This window comes from Danio rerio, chromosome 6 (genome assembly GCF_049306965.1).
Source record: "Danio rerio strain Tuebingen ecotype United States chromosome 6, GRCz12tu, whole genome shotgun sequence".
NCBI lineage: Eukaryota > Metazoa > Chordata > Actinopteri > Cypriniformes > Danionidae > Danio > Danio rerio.
In genome coordinates, this window is record NC_133181.1 from 7847501 (window position 1) to 7864811 (window position 17311).

Consider the following 17311-nt stretch of genomic DNA (forward strand, 5'->3'; position numbering starts at 1 on the left):
TGGCTAATTCTGCTCTTTGCTTCTGTACAGAAAAGCAGATTTTAAAGCCCAATGATGTGTCGGTGTTCCAGTCTCTGGGAGTGAACGGACGCATGTTTGTCTGCCCTAGAGAGCTGCTTGATTCACTGGTGAGTAAGTGGTGACTTAAGCCACACTTGCGGTATAAACTGGTGACTTAAGCCACACTTGCTGTATAAAGTGGTGAATGGCACTCACAGTTAATTGTCTTTGTACTACAGTGGGTTTCTACATATGTGTATAGTGAGTGAGCATACTGAAGTGTGTAGTTTCTGCACTACCTCTGTAACCTCTGTAACTAAGCAAAATTATACAAAAATAAAGCATATTTTTGAAAAGAATGCCAAGATTATATTATATTATATTATATTATATTATATTATATTATATTATATTATATTATATTATATTATATTATATTATATTATATTATTCATTTTCTTTTTGGCTCAGTCCCTTTATCAGTCCAGGGTCCCCACAGCAGAATGAACCGCCAACTTATTTAGCACGTTTTTACGCAGTGGATGACCTTCCAGCTACAACCCATCTCTGGGAAAATATTATATTATATTATATTATATTATATTATATTATATTATATTATATTATATTATATTATATTATATTATATTATATTATATTATATTATATTATAATGTATTATTAAAAATTAATAATTAATTAAATAAATAATTAATAAATTTATTTATTCAATTATTTATTTATTTAATTATTTAATTATCTATTTATTTAAATAATTATTTATTATTATATATTTTTAAGCACACCTGAAATGACAAATATGGATTTTCAGCAGCCTTTCCAGTCTCCAGCATCACATTATTCTTCAGAAATCATTATATTTGCACTCTAATAAACAATTGACCAGTAGTGTAAGTGTGTAAATATATGTGCAAATATGTATGGACACTGCTAGTAATAGTGTGACTATATACTACTTCCCTAAGCCAAACACTATAGATCTCTGGTATCCACTAAAACATTTAGGCATAAAAACAAAAAAACCTTTTATGAAAATGTAATAAATAAAAGCCAATTATTTATTTTTATATTGTTTTTATTTGTATTTGAGGTATTCATTTTGAGTTTCATTTTACATCTAGATCATCTAGATGTGTATATACTGTATATCATTGTATTATGTTTTTTATTGTTTACTTTATTTTCCACTTTTTTAAATGTCCTTCTGTCGTCTTGTGTTGATTTGTGCCCTGAGCTTCTGTAAATTTTGTGCTTCATTATGCTTATTCTGATTCTGGATATACAGTTGAGGTCAGAATTATTAGCCCCCCCATTTGAATTTTTTTTCTATTTTAAATATTTCCCAAATGATGTTTAACAGAGCAAGGAAATTTTCACAGTTTGTCTGATAATATTTTTTCTTCTGGAAAGAGTCTTATGTGTTTTATTTTGGCAAGAATAAAAGCAGTTTTTACATTTTTAAACACCATTTTAAGGGCAAAATTATCAGCCCCTTTAGGCTATTTTTTTTTTCGATAGTCTACAGAAAAAAAATTGTTTACAATAACTTGCCTAATTACCCTTACCCTAACCTAATTAACCTAGTTAAGCCTTTAAATATCCCTTTAAGCTGTATAGAAGTGTCTTGAAAAACATCTAGTCAAATATTATTTACTGTCATCATGGCAAAGATAAAATAAATGAGTTATTAGAGATGAGTTATTAAAACTATTATGTTTAGAAATGTGTTGAAAAAATCTTCTCTTCGTTAAACAGATAACGCAGGGTAAAAAAAATAAGCTGGGGGGTTAAAAAATTCAGGAGGGCTAATAATTCTGACTTCAACTGTATATGTGCAGAATCCACTTCCAGAGCAGGAGGGTCCGTCCACAGGTTCTATGTCCAGTTTTGAGCTGATGAGCTCTAAAGATCTGGCCTTTCAGATGACCCAGTACGACTGGGAACTTTTCAGCTGCGTACATGAGGTAAAAACCCACATGCAGTGATTCACGCACACACAAATGAGGTCTTTAAAAAAACAAGCAGCATGACATATACATTTATTAATTAATCAGCGACTGAAAACATGAGAATAAAAGAATAGAGTAGCGGGATATACAGTAGATGCCGTGACAAGGCAATGTTAGTTTAGCAATGTTTTTTATGTATACATGCAAACACATATACACAAACAAATACATGCATACATATACATACACACAAACATATATATACACGCACACAGAGAGGAAAGATTGTGTCCTCTGCAGGCAGTTTGTCCAGCCCACTCACCTGTGTGAAGCACACTCAGCCATGCACAGGGTTTTCCAGAAACATGGAGTGTTTATAAGAAAGTGTTTGGTGCATATAAAGAGGAAAACGCTGTGTTGACATTGCGTGTGTTTGTGTGCAGTATGAGCTGGTGTATCACACATTTGGACGGCAGGCGTACCGACGATCCACAGCCAATCTGGAGCTGTTTCTGCGGCGCTTCAATCAGCTGCAGCTGTGGGTGGTGACGGAGGTCTGTCTCTGCGGGACGCTCAGCAAACGGGTGCAGCTCTTGAAGAAGTTCATCAAGATCGCCGCCCAGTGAGTTGTCCAGCACACGCCATGGGTCAGATTTGCAAACTGCTTGTGCCTTTAATCTATATATAAATTTAAAATGTACTTTGGGGCGGCACGGTGGATTAGTGGTTAGCACTGTCGCCTTACAGCAAGAAGGTTGCTGGTTCGAGTCCCAGCTGGGACAGCTGACATTTCTGTGTGGAGTTTGCATGTTCTCCCCGTGTTGGCGTGGGTTTCCTCTGGGTGCTCCAGTTTTCCCCACAGTCCAAAGACATGCGCTATAGGTGAATTGGATGAAATAAATTGTCCGTAGTGTATGAGTGTGAATGTGAGGGTGTATGGGTTGACCCCTGATGAATAAGGGGACTAAGCTAAAGGAGAATGAATGAATAAAAATGTTCTTTTACATGGTGATTGAACACTGGTGTTCTATTTACAGTTACATAACAAAACTCAAGAATTCAAGCAAATAATGTCACAATTTTTTGAGTAAAACCATCACAAAATCAGTCATTTTAGGGCACAAATATACCAAAAAAAAAGTCCCAGCTAAATTTTGGTGGGATCCCTTTCACACCGCACGCGTGAACTGAGCGTGAGCAGCGGATCGGCGGCTGCTGCACAGATCTGTCTGTCTGTCTGTCTGTCTGTCTGTCTATCTATCTATCTATCTATACAGTTGAAGTCAGAATTATTAGCCCTCTGAATTATTCGCCCCCTGTTTATTTTTTTCCCCAATTTGTGTTTAACGGAGAGCAGATTTTTTAACACATTTCTAAGCATAATAGTTTTAATAACTCATTGCTAATAACTGATTTATTTTATCTTTGCCATGATGACAGTAAATAATATTTGACTAGATATTTTTCAAGATACTTCTTTACAGCTTAAAGTGATATTTAAAGGCTTAACAAGGTTTATCAAGTTAACTAGAAAGGTTCGGCTAATTAGGCAAGTTATTGTATAACGATGGTTTGTTCTGTCGAAAAAAAATTTTAGCTCAAAGGGGCTAATAATTTTGTCCTAAAAATGGTGTTTAAAAATTAATATATGCTTTTTTTCTAGCCAAAATAAAACAAATAAGACTTTCTCCAGAAGAAAAAAATATTATGAGACATACTGTGAACATTTCCTGAATCTTTTAAACATAATTTTGGAAATATTTAAAAAAGAAAAACAAATTCAAAAGGGGGCTAATAATTCTGACTTCAACTGTATATATATGTGGTGTGAAACAGGCGTGAGCATATTGCCCACAGAACATTAATGGGTTTTGGTTTCCCACCAAATTAGTACATCTAACCTGTGTAAATTAACCTGTGTAATTGAACTTATGATCATTTTTGCACCTGATTTAACATGTGACTTAAGTTATATATATATGTGCTCTGTTCATTTTTCCCCCTCAGCTGTCGAGAGTTTAAAAATCTGAACTCTTTCTTCGCCATTATCATGGGCATGTGCAACCCAGCTGTGAGCAGACTCATCCAGACATGGGAGGTCAGTGTCGTAGCACATATATAACTCACATATAATGAGTCTCTGAGTCAAATCTCTAATCTGAGTCTGGCTTAAAGGTACAATTAGAGATCTTGGAAAAGGCTAACGTTAGCTTGATAGCACTGAAAACCTAAATGCATAAACGCGCACTAGACAGCATCAATAAAACAAATCACGAAACATTCAACAGAGAAAAAAAATTGTAATATATTAATTACGATTAGTAATTACAATACCAAACTTAAAATAAGTTGTTGATGTTTTCCTGCTGTACTCTGTCTGAACCGTGGCTGTGAACACACCGATGATGTAATTCTTTCTACACGAACAGGCTTCTGGAATTATTACATTTTGTAATGGGCAAGTAGGGCAGCCTGTCATAATGTTTATACTGAATGTTTTGATTGGACGAACTTTTCTTGGTCGTACACCTTTCATAGAATATTAAAATACATATAAATACATTTGGACTACATAGTTTAATAATTGCTATTAGGGTGTGAAGACACTTTCAACCAGCATAATAAAATTGATCAAAACGTACCCGAAAAACGCAAAAGCATACCTACGTATACATTTCTGGAGAGCGCAAAGTATGTAGCCAGAGCTACGTATGGCTGCATTTTGTCTTAAAAAAATTTATACGGGGTGGTATGACACCGCAAGCGGCTTTTGTTTCTTTTCGTGCTACTAGCTAACCGCTTACTATTGTACGGACGGCTTTACCGCTGATTACCAGTTTGCCCAGTGGCTCGCCATGTGCGTTGGTGGACTTAAGACCTTAATGACGGGATTGGAATTCGATGAAGAACGTTTCCAGAAAGCAGGTAAAACAAAAACAAAATGCAAAAAGATAAATAAGTAAATAACAGGGTGAGAATGTAGTAATATCTGAAAACATAGTAAAAATCAAGGGACCATGAGGGCTTTTCTTTTTCTGGATTGCTTTTGAAAACACTATCGGTTGGATTTAGGGAAGTGGGTGGTCACTGATCAATTGGTGCTGTTGAAAACACAATTGGTTGGGTTTAGGAAAGGAGGAAGGTGGGTCAGTCATTCAATCAGTCGACAGCAGCCCCTCGTGTATTTATGTGAGAACAGCAGGCGCAAATAGTACTCATGAGAGAAATTGGAAATTGGAAAAATTGTGAAAACAAAAAACGGCAAAAAAGTACCTCCTGGGACGTATTTCGCACCAGAAATGTATACAGGGGTATGTATCCATAATGAGCCTCGGTTAAAATTGTTTGTGAAGACAATCATCTATTGTACCTTTAACATATAGTGCTTGCGCATGACGTACAATTAAATAAGGAGAGCTTTGGTAATAACTAAGCAAATATTTCATTACAACTATAGAAATTACATCAAACCCTCATCAAAAATGTACACATTTACACACAAACTGACCGCTTTGTGGAGCTGTTGTTTTTATTAGACAAATTGTAAACTTAACATTAAAACCACAGAAGAGGTTTATTCATGGCTGTTTTGATTAAAAAAATAATCACAATACATTGTTAAATTCTGACTTTCTGCATTATGGGTGAACGAATATAAAAATGAGTAATTCGTGAGCATGCATATTTATCCTATTTTTTTTTTTTCAGAAACTGCCTAGTAAATTTAAGAAGTTCTACGCAGAGTTTGAGAGTTTACTAGTGAGTCAGATATTTTACATTTCATCTCTCTCTAAGGAAATTATATTTTTGTGTTTGATTTTGAATATGATTCATCTGTCGCTCGCAGGATCCATCTAGGAATCATCGTGCTTACCGCCTCACTGTGGCCAAGATGGAGCCGCCAATCATTCCCTTTATGCCCCTCCTCATTAAAGGTTTGGGTGGGGCTTAGCCACAATATTCTTCATAAGACAAGACTGATTATTATAAATATTATTCCGGTTCTGTTCTACAGTCTATTTCTTCTTATTTCAGACATGACGTTTACCCATGAGGGGAATAAGACTTTTATTGACGGACTGGTGAACTTTGAGAAGATGGTGAGCATTTTACTGTTATCTGCAGGGATTTGTTTCTCTCAAAAAATGACTTTTACTGCTTGTTTAAGCTACTTATTTAAAATGGGTTTAAATAACACACATCTTAAATTTTTTTATAACACTTCAATTTGTAAAACAAATAATTTAATCGATTTGTGTTGTGACAACATGATGGAATTGCTTTGCAAAAAATTGTGTGGAATTGGGTTCCACACAATTCCTTCATGTTGTCACAGCACAAATTGATTAAATTAACTTAATCGTTTTTACAAATTTAAGTGAATGGAACATAAAACAATCGAATTGTCCCACAAAAACTTAAGAATTGTGTTGTTTCAAATCATTTTAAATAAGTAGTTTGAACAAAAATCAAAGTGTGTTTAGTACACTTGTTGCCCTTTAGCCTACAATTATTTTAGGTTTAGTTTCAGTGATTAGTACGTTTTTTTTAGTCAGACAACGTTTATATGCAAACTAATATTTTTAAGTAGCGTTTACATTTTATTTCAGTTCTGCATTTAAAAGAGTTTTAGCTAACAATTACTGGGTGACAAGCCAATATATACAGCATGTGATATATTTTTCTATTTTCAGCGGCTGATTGCTAACACAGTGAGAGCGGTCAGGCATTGCAGGAGCCAGCCTTTCAGTGAGTCCCCATACATATATTTTTACATACTGTATATCAAAAAGATTGGTCAATCAATAACAATCTGACGTTCATTTGGGAAAGCTTAACTTGTTATGTTTAAAGGTAGAAATCTCCATTGCTTCACAATATGTCTAAAAATATTTAAGAACAAAAATACTCTGAAAAAATAAATACAATACAAACATAATGACAACAATTCCAGTATTGCATTGTGCCGTATTAGTATATCTCAATTATTCACAACACTTAAATAATGCAAACAAAAATATGCATGATATCAAAACTAACCATAGTATTTTATTGGATCAGTTTTGTGGTGAACAATCCATCTGTGCATGTCATTAAGAAAAAAAATAGTAAGCTCTTGTAATCTAAAATTAAAATCTGAAAATGAAGTTATATTCTCATATTATGTGATTTTGAGGTATTCGGAGTGGCCAACATACTTAACCACGCCCCTCCAACTGTCAGTTTCGACAACAGACAGAATTTTTTTTATGAATGAAATGTCTACTTTACTACATCCAATCAGCTCGCAGCAGAAAAAACAAGCCACACCCAATGTTTACTCATTTAATATTCAGTTTCTCTAAGAACTGTGTCACAATACGAACAAAAACAGCTTCCAGTTTATGGGGACTTTAAATAAATAACTTCCAATGCAACACAGAATACCCAAATGGGCATTGTTGACAACAAAAGAGACAAATAAGATAAACTGTATATAATCCAGTACATTTTAAGCATGGCTTTTAATCCTCTACTGCACGCATTATGATAAATCTATAAAAATAAAACATTAGACTGTTTTTCTTGTCTTAGATTGGCTTTACTTGAAGTGCTGTAAAAAAAAAAAATTGGAAAAATGTCTTTTTTTAAGGTACTTTATGAAATGTTGCCATATGGCAACAACGTTAGTGGATCTACCTTAGAAAATTCAAATTTAAACTTTTCTTATAATTAATAATTTTGTTGTTTGAAATGGTTTAATTGGTGTTGCAGTATTCCAGGCTTTAACACAGAACCTATAAATAACACCTTATACATACTTTACAACAACTCATATTTCAACAGCTTTCATTTATTCCATTCTTTTTTGCTGAATATAATTAAAAACAAACCTAATATTGTATAATCATGTGTACAACATACAGTAAATATAAATATTTTCTCCAGTATTATAACAAATAAATAACAAGTCTAATATATTCAGATGCTTCAGAATAATGTAGCTACTAGCTAACAATGTTTATTATATACTATACTATGCCTGTCTTTTATGCCTCTGATCTAACTTACTTGAACTGTCTCCATCACTGCTCTTATCAAATGTCCAGTGTGCATTATTGTCATAGTCACTAAAACCCATCTCATCCTCACTTTTATCTGCTGGAATTGCCCCAGTTCTGTCCTTTTCTTCTTTAAATTACTATAGAACATGGTGGTGCTCGCTAATACACTGTTTCCTGTATTCATATCTATTCAACAGTAGTACTGCCATTAAAACTAGATTTTATCCATAATGCAAATGCCATTAACACATGACTAATCAACATTATATTACTAGGATTCATGTTGTTGTTGTTACAATTTAAAAGTTCACAGCTGATCTTGCTAGCTTGCTGACCCATTGCTATATTGCACGTTCCACTATTGCACAGTGTTTGCCAACACACACATTTGATCGAGTTACAAAAAACTCATTTGATAAAAACTTTTTTGAGCTGTGAATATGTCATCATAACTTACTGTAAGTGATGTTTCAGATTTTTTGTTGTGGATCTGACATAATTTGATCCTTTGTTTTTTATTGACGTTTACATTTGCATTCAGCAGTTACTTACAATAAACACCAGTCTGTCAGAAATCACACCACAGAAAAACCCTGCATGTCATGTGACTTAACCAGAGCACATCATTGGCTACACTTCTCTTTCCAAAAAAAAATTCAATGTGTGTCACATTGAAGAAACAGTGGCAGGGAAATGAATATAAAAATCATGTAGCTATATGGCAACATCATGAGTTAAGAATTTGCTTGTCCTGTTTTTTTCCTCTCTAAATTATAAGGCATTTCAAGGTGCATGTTAAATAAATAAAAAGGCATGTTCTAATTAACAGGGGGGAAAGCTATATGCACTTGTATCGTTTGATAATTGTTTTTATCATCTGTTCAAAAAATAAGTACAGAATTTTTTTTTTAAATCCAAACAGTGTTGTGCTGTATAGCAAATTCATATATTTACCAATCACTTTTGAAATTGGTTCTATTAACATTGTCCTGCCTCAATCAGATGCTGAAGCGTCTCCAGCCAGTAAGAATCCACAGGAAGTGAGGAATTATGTGCGCCAGCTGACTGTGATTGACAACCAGAGAACCCTATCACAGCTGTCCTTCAGACTGGAGCCAAGACGGGGCTAAGGACCAATGCTGAGTCTCTCTCTCTCTCTTTCTCCCTCTCTCTCTCTCTCTCTCTCTCTCTCTCTCTCTCTCTTTCTAAAATACACCTACTGTATATCCAGTTTACAGCAGTACAACTCAATTTTACGTCTATTGGCTGCCAGAGCTGTTGCCGACTGTATGTGCTATCACTGCCAACTCGACTTTGTGTACAAGATGCATTCTCATACACGAACGGTCAAATTAGATATCAGTAAGGTTTTTAAAAGAAGATTTACCTCACCAACACTGCATTTATTTGATCCAAAATAAAGTAAAACATGTGAAATAAGATCACTGTTTCAAACAGATTAAAATGTAGATTAAAATGTAATTTATTCCTGTGATTGAAAGGTGAATTTTTAGCATTATTACTCTGTTAATGAAAAAAATCAATCAATCAATCAACTTTTTCAATGTACTTTAATGTCTCGTGATTCTTCAGAAATCATTTTAATTATGGATTATAATCAGTACTCAATCTTTTATAATGATTCTTATAAGTATTAGTGTTAAAAACATTTTTACAGTGCTCCATAGTTTTGTGGAAATTTATATATTTTACTTTTAAGATTCTTTGATGAAACTGGTTCACAGAAATCAGTCAAGTTTGGTGAAGGAGAAATCATGGTTTGGGGTTACATTCGGCATGGGGGTGTGCGAGAGATCTGCAGAGTGGATGGCAACATAAGCAGCCTGAGGTGTCAAGACATTTGTGCTGCCCATTACATTACAAACCACTGGAGAGGGCAAATTCTTCAGCAGGATAGCGCTCCTCATACTTCAGCCTCCACATCAAAGATCCTGATAGCAAAGAAGGTCAAGATGCTTCAGGATTGGCCAGCCCAGTCACCAGACATATGAACATTATTGAGTATGCCTGGGGTAAGATGAAATAAAAGGCATTGAAGATGAAACCAAAAAATATTGATGAACTCTGGGAGTCCTGCAAGAACACTTTCTTTGCCATTCCAGATGACTTTATTAATAAGTCATATGAGTCATTGCAGAGATGTATGGATGCAGTCCTCCAAGCTTATGGGAGTCATACACAATATTAACTCTTTTCCCACTGCACCATGACTTTATATTCTATACTGTACATTATTCCTGTTAAGTGACAAGAGTTGTGTCTAAGCAAAGTCAGACGTTACTGCCCTAGTTAAATAATTAATAATCAAGGCAAAATTATATTTTATTTTGGTAAAATAAGCGTAATCTAGAAGCCTTTACCTACTATATAAGCCACTTCTGATACCAAATGATCAACTAGAAGTCAAGTTATTATTTGCTGTTCCTAAAACTTGGATTGGGGACAAGACTTTTGTCAGGTAGTGTATATATATATATATATATATATATATATATATATATATATATATATTTTTTTTTTTTTTTTTTTTTTATAAGTGTCTTCACTTTCACTCTTGAACAATTGAATGTGTCCTAGATTAATAAAAGTAAAGACATGTTAAATATTAATTTTGAGTGCTACTTTTGAATTTCTACAAAAATATGAAGCAATCCAACAGATTTTAACACTAACAACAACAATAATAATAATAATAATAGATTTTTTAACATATTAGAAAAATTTCTGAAGAATGTGACACTGAAGACGGCAGTATTGATGCAAAAAAATCTGCTTTAAATCACAGGAATAAATGTCGTTTTTAAACTATATTCAATAAGAAAACATGTCTTTTAAATTGCAACAATATTTCCAACGTTGTAAGAGTTTACTCTGTTTTGAATCTTTTTAAAAATGCAACCTTGGTGGGCAGGAGAATTTTCTTTTAAAACAGTTAAAAATCCTACTCATCTCAAACTTTTGACCAATATGTGTGCTTGATTGTGTGAGAGTGTATGCGAGTGGCAAGCCAATGACTTTAGTATTAAGAGCTACCATGTGTGTGCGTATGCATATGTGTGTGCGTATGTAAAATGCAGTCTACTGTACACCCTTTGATTCAGTCATGTGAGGTCATAGTTACAGAAATTCTCATTATTCCCTTATACTGTACTGTAGCCATTGCCTGTGCTTGTTCCTACATTTCTATCATCCCAACGCAAAACAATCCTAAAAATAAGAGTTTAGTACAAGCTACATATCATGCAAACAAATAGTGACTCCGGCCACAGAAAATCAATCATCGATTCTCTCCATAAAACCTTCCAGGCCTCAATGATTTGTGTTACAAGTTTCAAGTCATTCAGTATAAGTATTAGTATTCTGTCTCAAGGACTATTTTTGTTACCACTGGCTCAATTATGTGCTAGTAACTTACCTCTCGCCATAGCCTGTAGCATTATTGATGCCATTTTGTACATTGAGTTATATTTGCATATTTTTGGGTTGGACCCATGTTTTTTTGCTAAGTTATCATAATCGGTCTGAGAAGGCCTTTGTTTGTTCTCATTGTGCCGTTTGGAAAGTGAGACGCTGTGTGTGTGTGCGTGTGTATAAGGCACTTATTTTCTTTTAGGAAAATGTCTACGCCTGCCTTGTAAATAAATGTACCGTTGAACACTTGTCGTTTGTGTGGTTGGACTTGTGACTCCAAACGAGTGTGTTACTTTTGTTACTCTGTTTTATTGCTTTTTATTTAATTTTTTTGGGGGGTTTTTCATTGAGAAAATAAAGGATTAGTTCACCCAAAATGAAAATCCTGTCATCATTTACACACCTCAATGAGTTTAAATGAGTTTCAATGAGTTAAACGTTTTCTTTTTGGGGTGAACTATTGCTTTAATATTGTATGCTACATGTATGTACGGTACTGAAAATAATATATTATTTATTTGTATGCAAATATAGCATATAATCACACAGGATTATACAACATTCAATTAATACATTATAGAGCAGTAATATACATGAGCAATATCACACAAGTAGCAGTGCGATGTGGCTGTATATCGGCACAGGTGAGAAGTGTTGTGGCATGAGGATGCAAGCCGAGTGCCTTAGTGCCCACACCAGTGACGATTTACAGCCACATCGCAATGCTACGAGTGTGATATTGCGGTTATACAACAGTTTGACGGCATAATCGTGTGTATAAAAAAAAGACAATCAAACACGGAGAGTCTCAAAAACCCTTTTGTACGAAGAATTACTTTCTTCTGCCATTCATTTGCATTGAAGCTGAAGGGTCAGAACAGCAGAAACCATTGCTACTTCACCAACGTCACTTTAGAGCTAGTATGTGAATGATTCTCTAGTGTAATATCTAAAGTGATGACAAAACAGTTGATTTTGCTGACATTTTAAGATTATAAGGCTGAACTGCATGATTTCCATGTATTTCTGTAGCATTTATTTGGTATTTCACCATAATTAACCCCAAAGAATTCAGAGCAAAGCAAACACTACCAGATATGGCATAAATAGAGCAATACAACATACAAGAGAGAGAGAGAGAGAGATCGACTTAAAATGTCACTTACCTGATTTATACAGATTTTTTCACCTGTAGTTTGAAACTTACACTGAGAAAACGCTGTTATTCTCCAATAAGGACTTATTATGCAGTCTCTGTTGTCATCTTATGGCGGCACGTCATCCGTCACTTTCTTGGGTCTGCTCAGACAGGCTGATGCACTGAATATATAATTCTCCCTGTGAATCAAAGGTGAACTTTTGTTATATGCTGAATTGTTATTATTTTTTAATGATTATTATATTTGTGTGTGCGCGCGATGTGTGTGGAAAACTGCAATCTATCATTACCATTATCTTTTTCTTTTGATAATACTAATCTTAATAAATTTTATTTATAAACGTTTTTTTTTTTTCTGTGAATCAGCATTGATAATAACCAAGCAGCACCAACTATAACTGACTCTACAGAAGCTCTATATTAATATATATAACAATTGCTAACTGAATGTACAGTTGAAGTCAGAATTATTAGCCCCCTGGTAAGTTTTTCCCCCATTTCTGTTTAATGGACAGAAGATGTTTTCAACACTTTTCTAAACATAATAGTTTTATTAAGTCATTTCTAATAACTGATTTATTTTATCTTTGCCATGATGACAGTAAATAATATTTGAGTAGATATTTTTCAAGATATTCTATACAGCTTAAAGTGACATTTAAAAGCTTAACTAGGCTTAATTAGGTTAACTATGCAGGTTAGGGTAATTAGGCAAGTCATTGTATAATGATGATATGTTCTGTAGACTATTGAAAAATATATAGCTTAAAGGGGCTAATAATTGTTTACCTTAAAATGGTGTTTAAAAAATAAAATATGCTTTTATTGTAGCCGAAATAAAACAAATAAAACTTTCTCTAGAAGAAAAAATATTATTAGACATACTGTGAAAATTTCCTTGCTTGATTAAACAAATCAAAGGTGGGCTAATAATTCTGACTTCAACTGTACGTAGTAGCCTAATCTCATAAACAAAATAATGTAATATTTTTTGTAATTATTTAATCAATGTTTTAGTTTATGTATTTACATTTTAGCATTTAACAGCCAACCCTTTTCATTGGCTGTCTGTGTCCGTGTAGAGGCGCTGTTGTCATTGTCATAAAATGTGTCACACCGTTATCCATGCTCAAGAATTGTCACATTCTACTATGGCGAATCCTTTGCTAATGAATATTCATAAGGTCTTCTTAAAATATCGCGTTCATTGGTTGAATTGCTGCCGTTAGTAGGTGGGCGTTAATCTGACGAACGAATCTCGTCATGACGCAGACGGGTTGAATCTTGAATATTAATTACGTTACGATTAAGACACTCCTATAAGTTGCGTCTGTAGGTCATGTTTAATATACACAAACCCCTCCTTTACCGTAGTAGGATTCATAATTTGTCCAGTGGTCCCAAGCGAGTGTCCTCTTATGGAAGTGCAGTAACACGAGACAATGAGGCTCCGCACATTATCTTATGACTGGGATTGTTCATAGTGCGACAGGCCAACGAGTTTCACCGGACCTCTCGGAACACACGACCAACAGGTAGGAAAGCATGGGTTTTTCATGTTAATACACTTTATGTTTCTGTATGTGTTAGTAATACTTTATTTTTAACTATATAACTGTGTGGAATGAGTTTTAACCCTGCAGGGGAATTTGTTTTTGACGACTTCAGGAGTGTGGGATAATGTTCGTCAAGTGTGTTTTTGCTTTCCAGAAGTTCTCCTTAATCTTTAAAAGTCGTATTATTAGTTACATTTTAGATAAAATATAATAAACAAAGAGTAAATTAAGTGTTCTGAAGTCTTAAAAAGTATTATTGGGTGAATCTGTAGTGGTACATAACATTGTATTTACATAACATTGTAATTACATATTGTTTTACACATAAATACAGCCATTTGGTGCACATAAGATTTAAATACACAATTAATGCTGAATTAATGTGAAAATTTCTATTCCTGTGGCCTCTAATTTATGCACAGTTAATAATTTTAATAATATTAGGCTGTAGTACATGTTGTTTTTTGGCAATGCCTCAAGTCTTAGGTATGAATGAGCTGTTTTCAGTCAAAAATAGCTGAAAGTGTGACACATTTGCCTTCTGTTGGCCCCTGATGTCACAGCCAAAGGGCCACAGTAATGATATGCGGGTTGTTTTTAGAATCTGGGCTCTCTTAAAGTGATATCCTTTGTACAGGACACATAGGTCGGCCACTGAACTGGGGAAGCCAATCTGAGGTCATAGATTTCAGGGAAAAATGACGCATGTACTAGTTATGCATAAGAAACCGGACCCCCATGATGACCATCTAACTACAACAACATTAGAGGTGAAAGCAAACACAAGCCTGGTTGTGGAAGCTAGATTTTATAAACATGAATGAGAAACTGTAAAGTACAAAACCAAGCAGTGTTTCCCACATGCTGTAGTCATTTATAGCAGTGGTTCTCAAAGTGGGGGTCGGTACCCCCCGAGGGGTCGCGGGGCAATGAAGGAGGGTCGCCTGGTGATTTCAAAAAATCTATTTATTTTTATTAAAACATAAGAATTAACATATTTTATCCATAACTATACTGAAAATAAAAATAGTCGTTTATAGTTACTTTATTCTATATAGTTAATATAGTAGCTTATAGTTACTAGTTCTATTGGATTGCAACCCCTGGGGTAATTACATTATATTAAAGGCAGCAATAGCGTCAGATGCGTTTTGATTTTATAACATCAGGTTATACTTTCTGGCACATTTAAAGCACTGACACAAATTTAATTGGTGTGTCTGCGTCATTGCATGCAAGGTTTCTGTATTTATAACCACCTCAGAGGATATTGGGGGTCGCGAGTCACTGGCATTGTTATTTTGGGGGTCGCGGGCTGAAAAGTTTGGGAACCCCTGATTTATAGTATAGTATAGTATAGTATAGTATAATATAGTTATAGTAATGCTATATTAAAGTACTTGAAATAATCTGTTGTGGTAATGATATAGTTGCTATGGTAATACAACAACTTTAGTAATATAAACATATCACATAAATACAGTTTTCTACAAATATAGGGTATACTACAATACACCAGTTTACTTTAGTAAAAACCTAAGTATGCTACAGTATTTATTACAGCTTATTAGTTCGCTATAATTAATACTATAATCATACTATTATTATAATGCTATACAGTATATAATACACATTACTATAGTATAGTTCAAAAACACCACAGTATTTACAGTAAATGACTGTAGTATTTCTGTCATGTGCGGCAGTAGTTGCCAGATAAGTTTTCTTCAGTGTTCCAGACTTAATTAATTAATTTATAATTATTTCAAACAGCACATTTAGCATTTTCAGCTTTTAAAAGGCTGCTTTTAGTGCAAGGAAAATTTGTTCTTGTAAAGATTTATGTACCTCTAAATTCAAATATCAATTAAAAATGCCACACTCTTAAGAAGCATGATCAAATTGCCAGATTTGCTTAAAAGGAGCAGTTTTTTTATGTTTCCGCGAGGAATCATGCCTTCAGCTGAAATTTTAGTGGTGTTATATTCCACTGTAGTTTTCATACATTCATTCATTTTCTTTTCGGCTTAGTCTCTTTATTAATCTGGGGTTTCCACAGCGGAATGAACCGCCAACTTATCAAGCACATCAAACACAGCGAAGTTGCAACCCATCACTGGAAAACACCCATACACTCTCATTCACACACATACACTACCCAATTCACCTAAAGCGCATGCCTTTGGACTGTGGGGGAAACCGGAGCACCCGGAAGAAACCCACACCAATACAGGGAGAACATGCAAACATAACCGTCTTGCTGTGAGACGACAGCGCTACCCACTGCGCCACACACAACCGCACTGTAGTTTTAATTTCTAATAATATTACTTTTTAAATAAGGATTTAATTTGATGATTTTATTTATGAACAGTGCCTGTTCTTAACATTCAGTACATAATTTACCTATTGCCTTTTTCAGCGTTTATGCCAAAAAAAAAGAAAGAAAAAATCTGACATCAATTTATGTATGTACGTGTATTTATTGAAACAAATTTCCTAAAATGAAAAATTCTCAGTGAAAAGGTCTTCTTGGTATTGTTAGAGGTTTTAGAAGTGTTATCAAGTCAGCAGCAATGGTTTTCTAATTGTTTTGCCGCATTATTTGTACCCATACACTGCAAAAATTACTTTTATTACTTTTTTATTATTTATTTTTGTCTTGTTTTCAAGCCCAAATGTCTACAAATTCTTAAATCAGGAAGCATTTTCTAGACCAGCAAAAAAACATTGTCTTGTCTTTTGAAATAATATGCCAAAATTAAGTGAGTTTTTCCTTAAAACAAGGAAAATAATCTCATGTCAAAAGGAAATAAAAGATTATTTTGCTTACCCCATTGGCTAATTATTTGGCTTGTTTTATGGAAAAATTTGGCATATTATTACTTAAAACAAGACAGATTTTTTCAGAAAAGCATTTTTTTTTGCCGTGTATATTATAAACATTTCACAAAAGTCTGAAATTAACTTGTTAAGCCAAGAACAAAATCAATCATTTGCAGGAGGAAGCACAAGATTATTTGAAAATCAGACAAAAAGGACAAATGGATTCTATCTCAGCATGAACGACACAATGAAATAAAAAACTTAAATAACTCATGAATTATTTATTTAAAATTGTTGGCTGTATTTAAAAAAATAAAACAATCA

General features: G+C 34.0%; 2 protein-coding genes across 4 annotated transcripts in view; both read left to right on the top strand.

Moving 5' to 3' along the window:
- Positions 1-11695, top strand: part of rapgef4b (Rap guanine nucleotide exchange factor 4b) — a 71485-nt gene extending 59790 nt beyond the window's left edge. The window contains 1 exon segment of the mRNA NM_001114896.1: positions 11043-11695. Within this exon segment, the coding sequence (NP_001108368.1) occupies positions 11043-11105 (63 nt within the window). The 3' untranslated portion in view covers positions 11106-11695.
- Positions 11696-14008: 2313 nt separating this feature from the next.
- map3k20b (mitogen-activated protein kinase kinase kinase 20b) overlaps positions 14009-17311 on the top strand; it is a 43297-nt gene continuing 39994 nt past the window's right edge. For 2 of the 3 annotated variants that reach the window (NM_001366971.1, NM_212842.2), the window contains 1 exon segment: positions 14009-14140. In NM_001366971.1, the coding sequence (NP_001353900.1) occupies positions 14070-14140 (71 nt within the window). In that variant the 5' untranslated portion in view covers positions 14009-14069. 3 annotated transcript variants of the gene reach the window in all.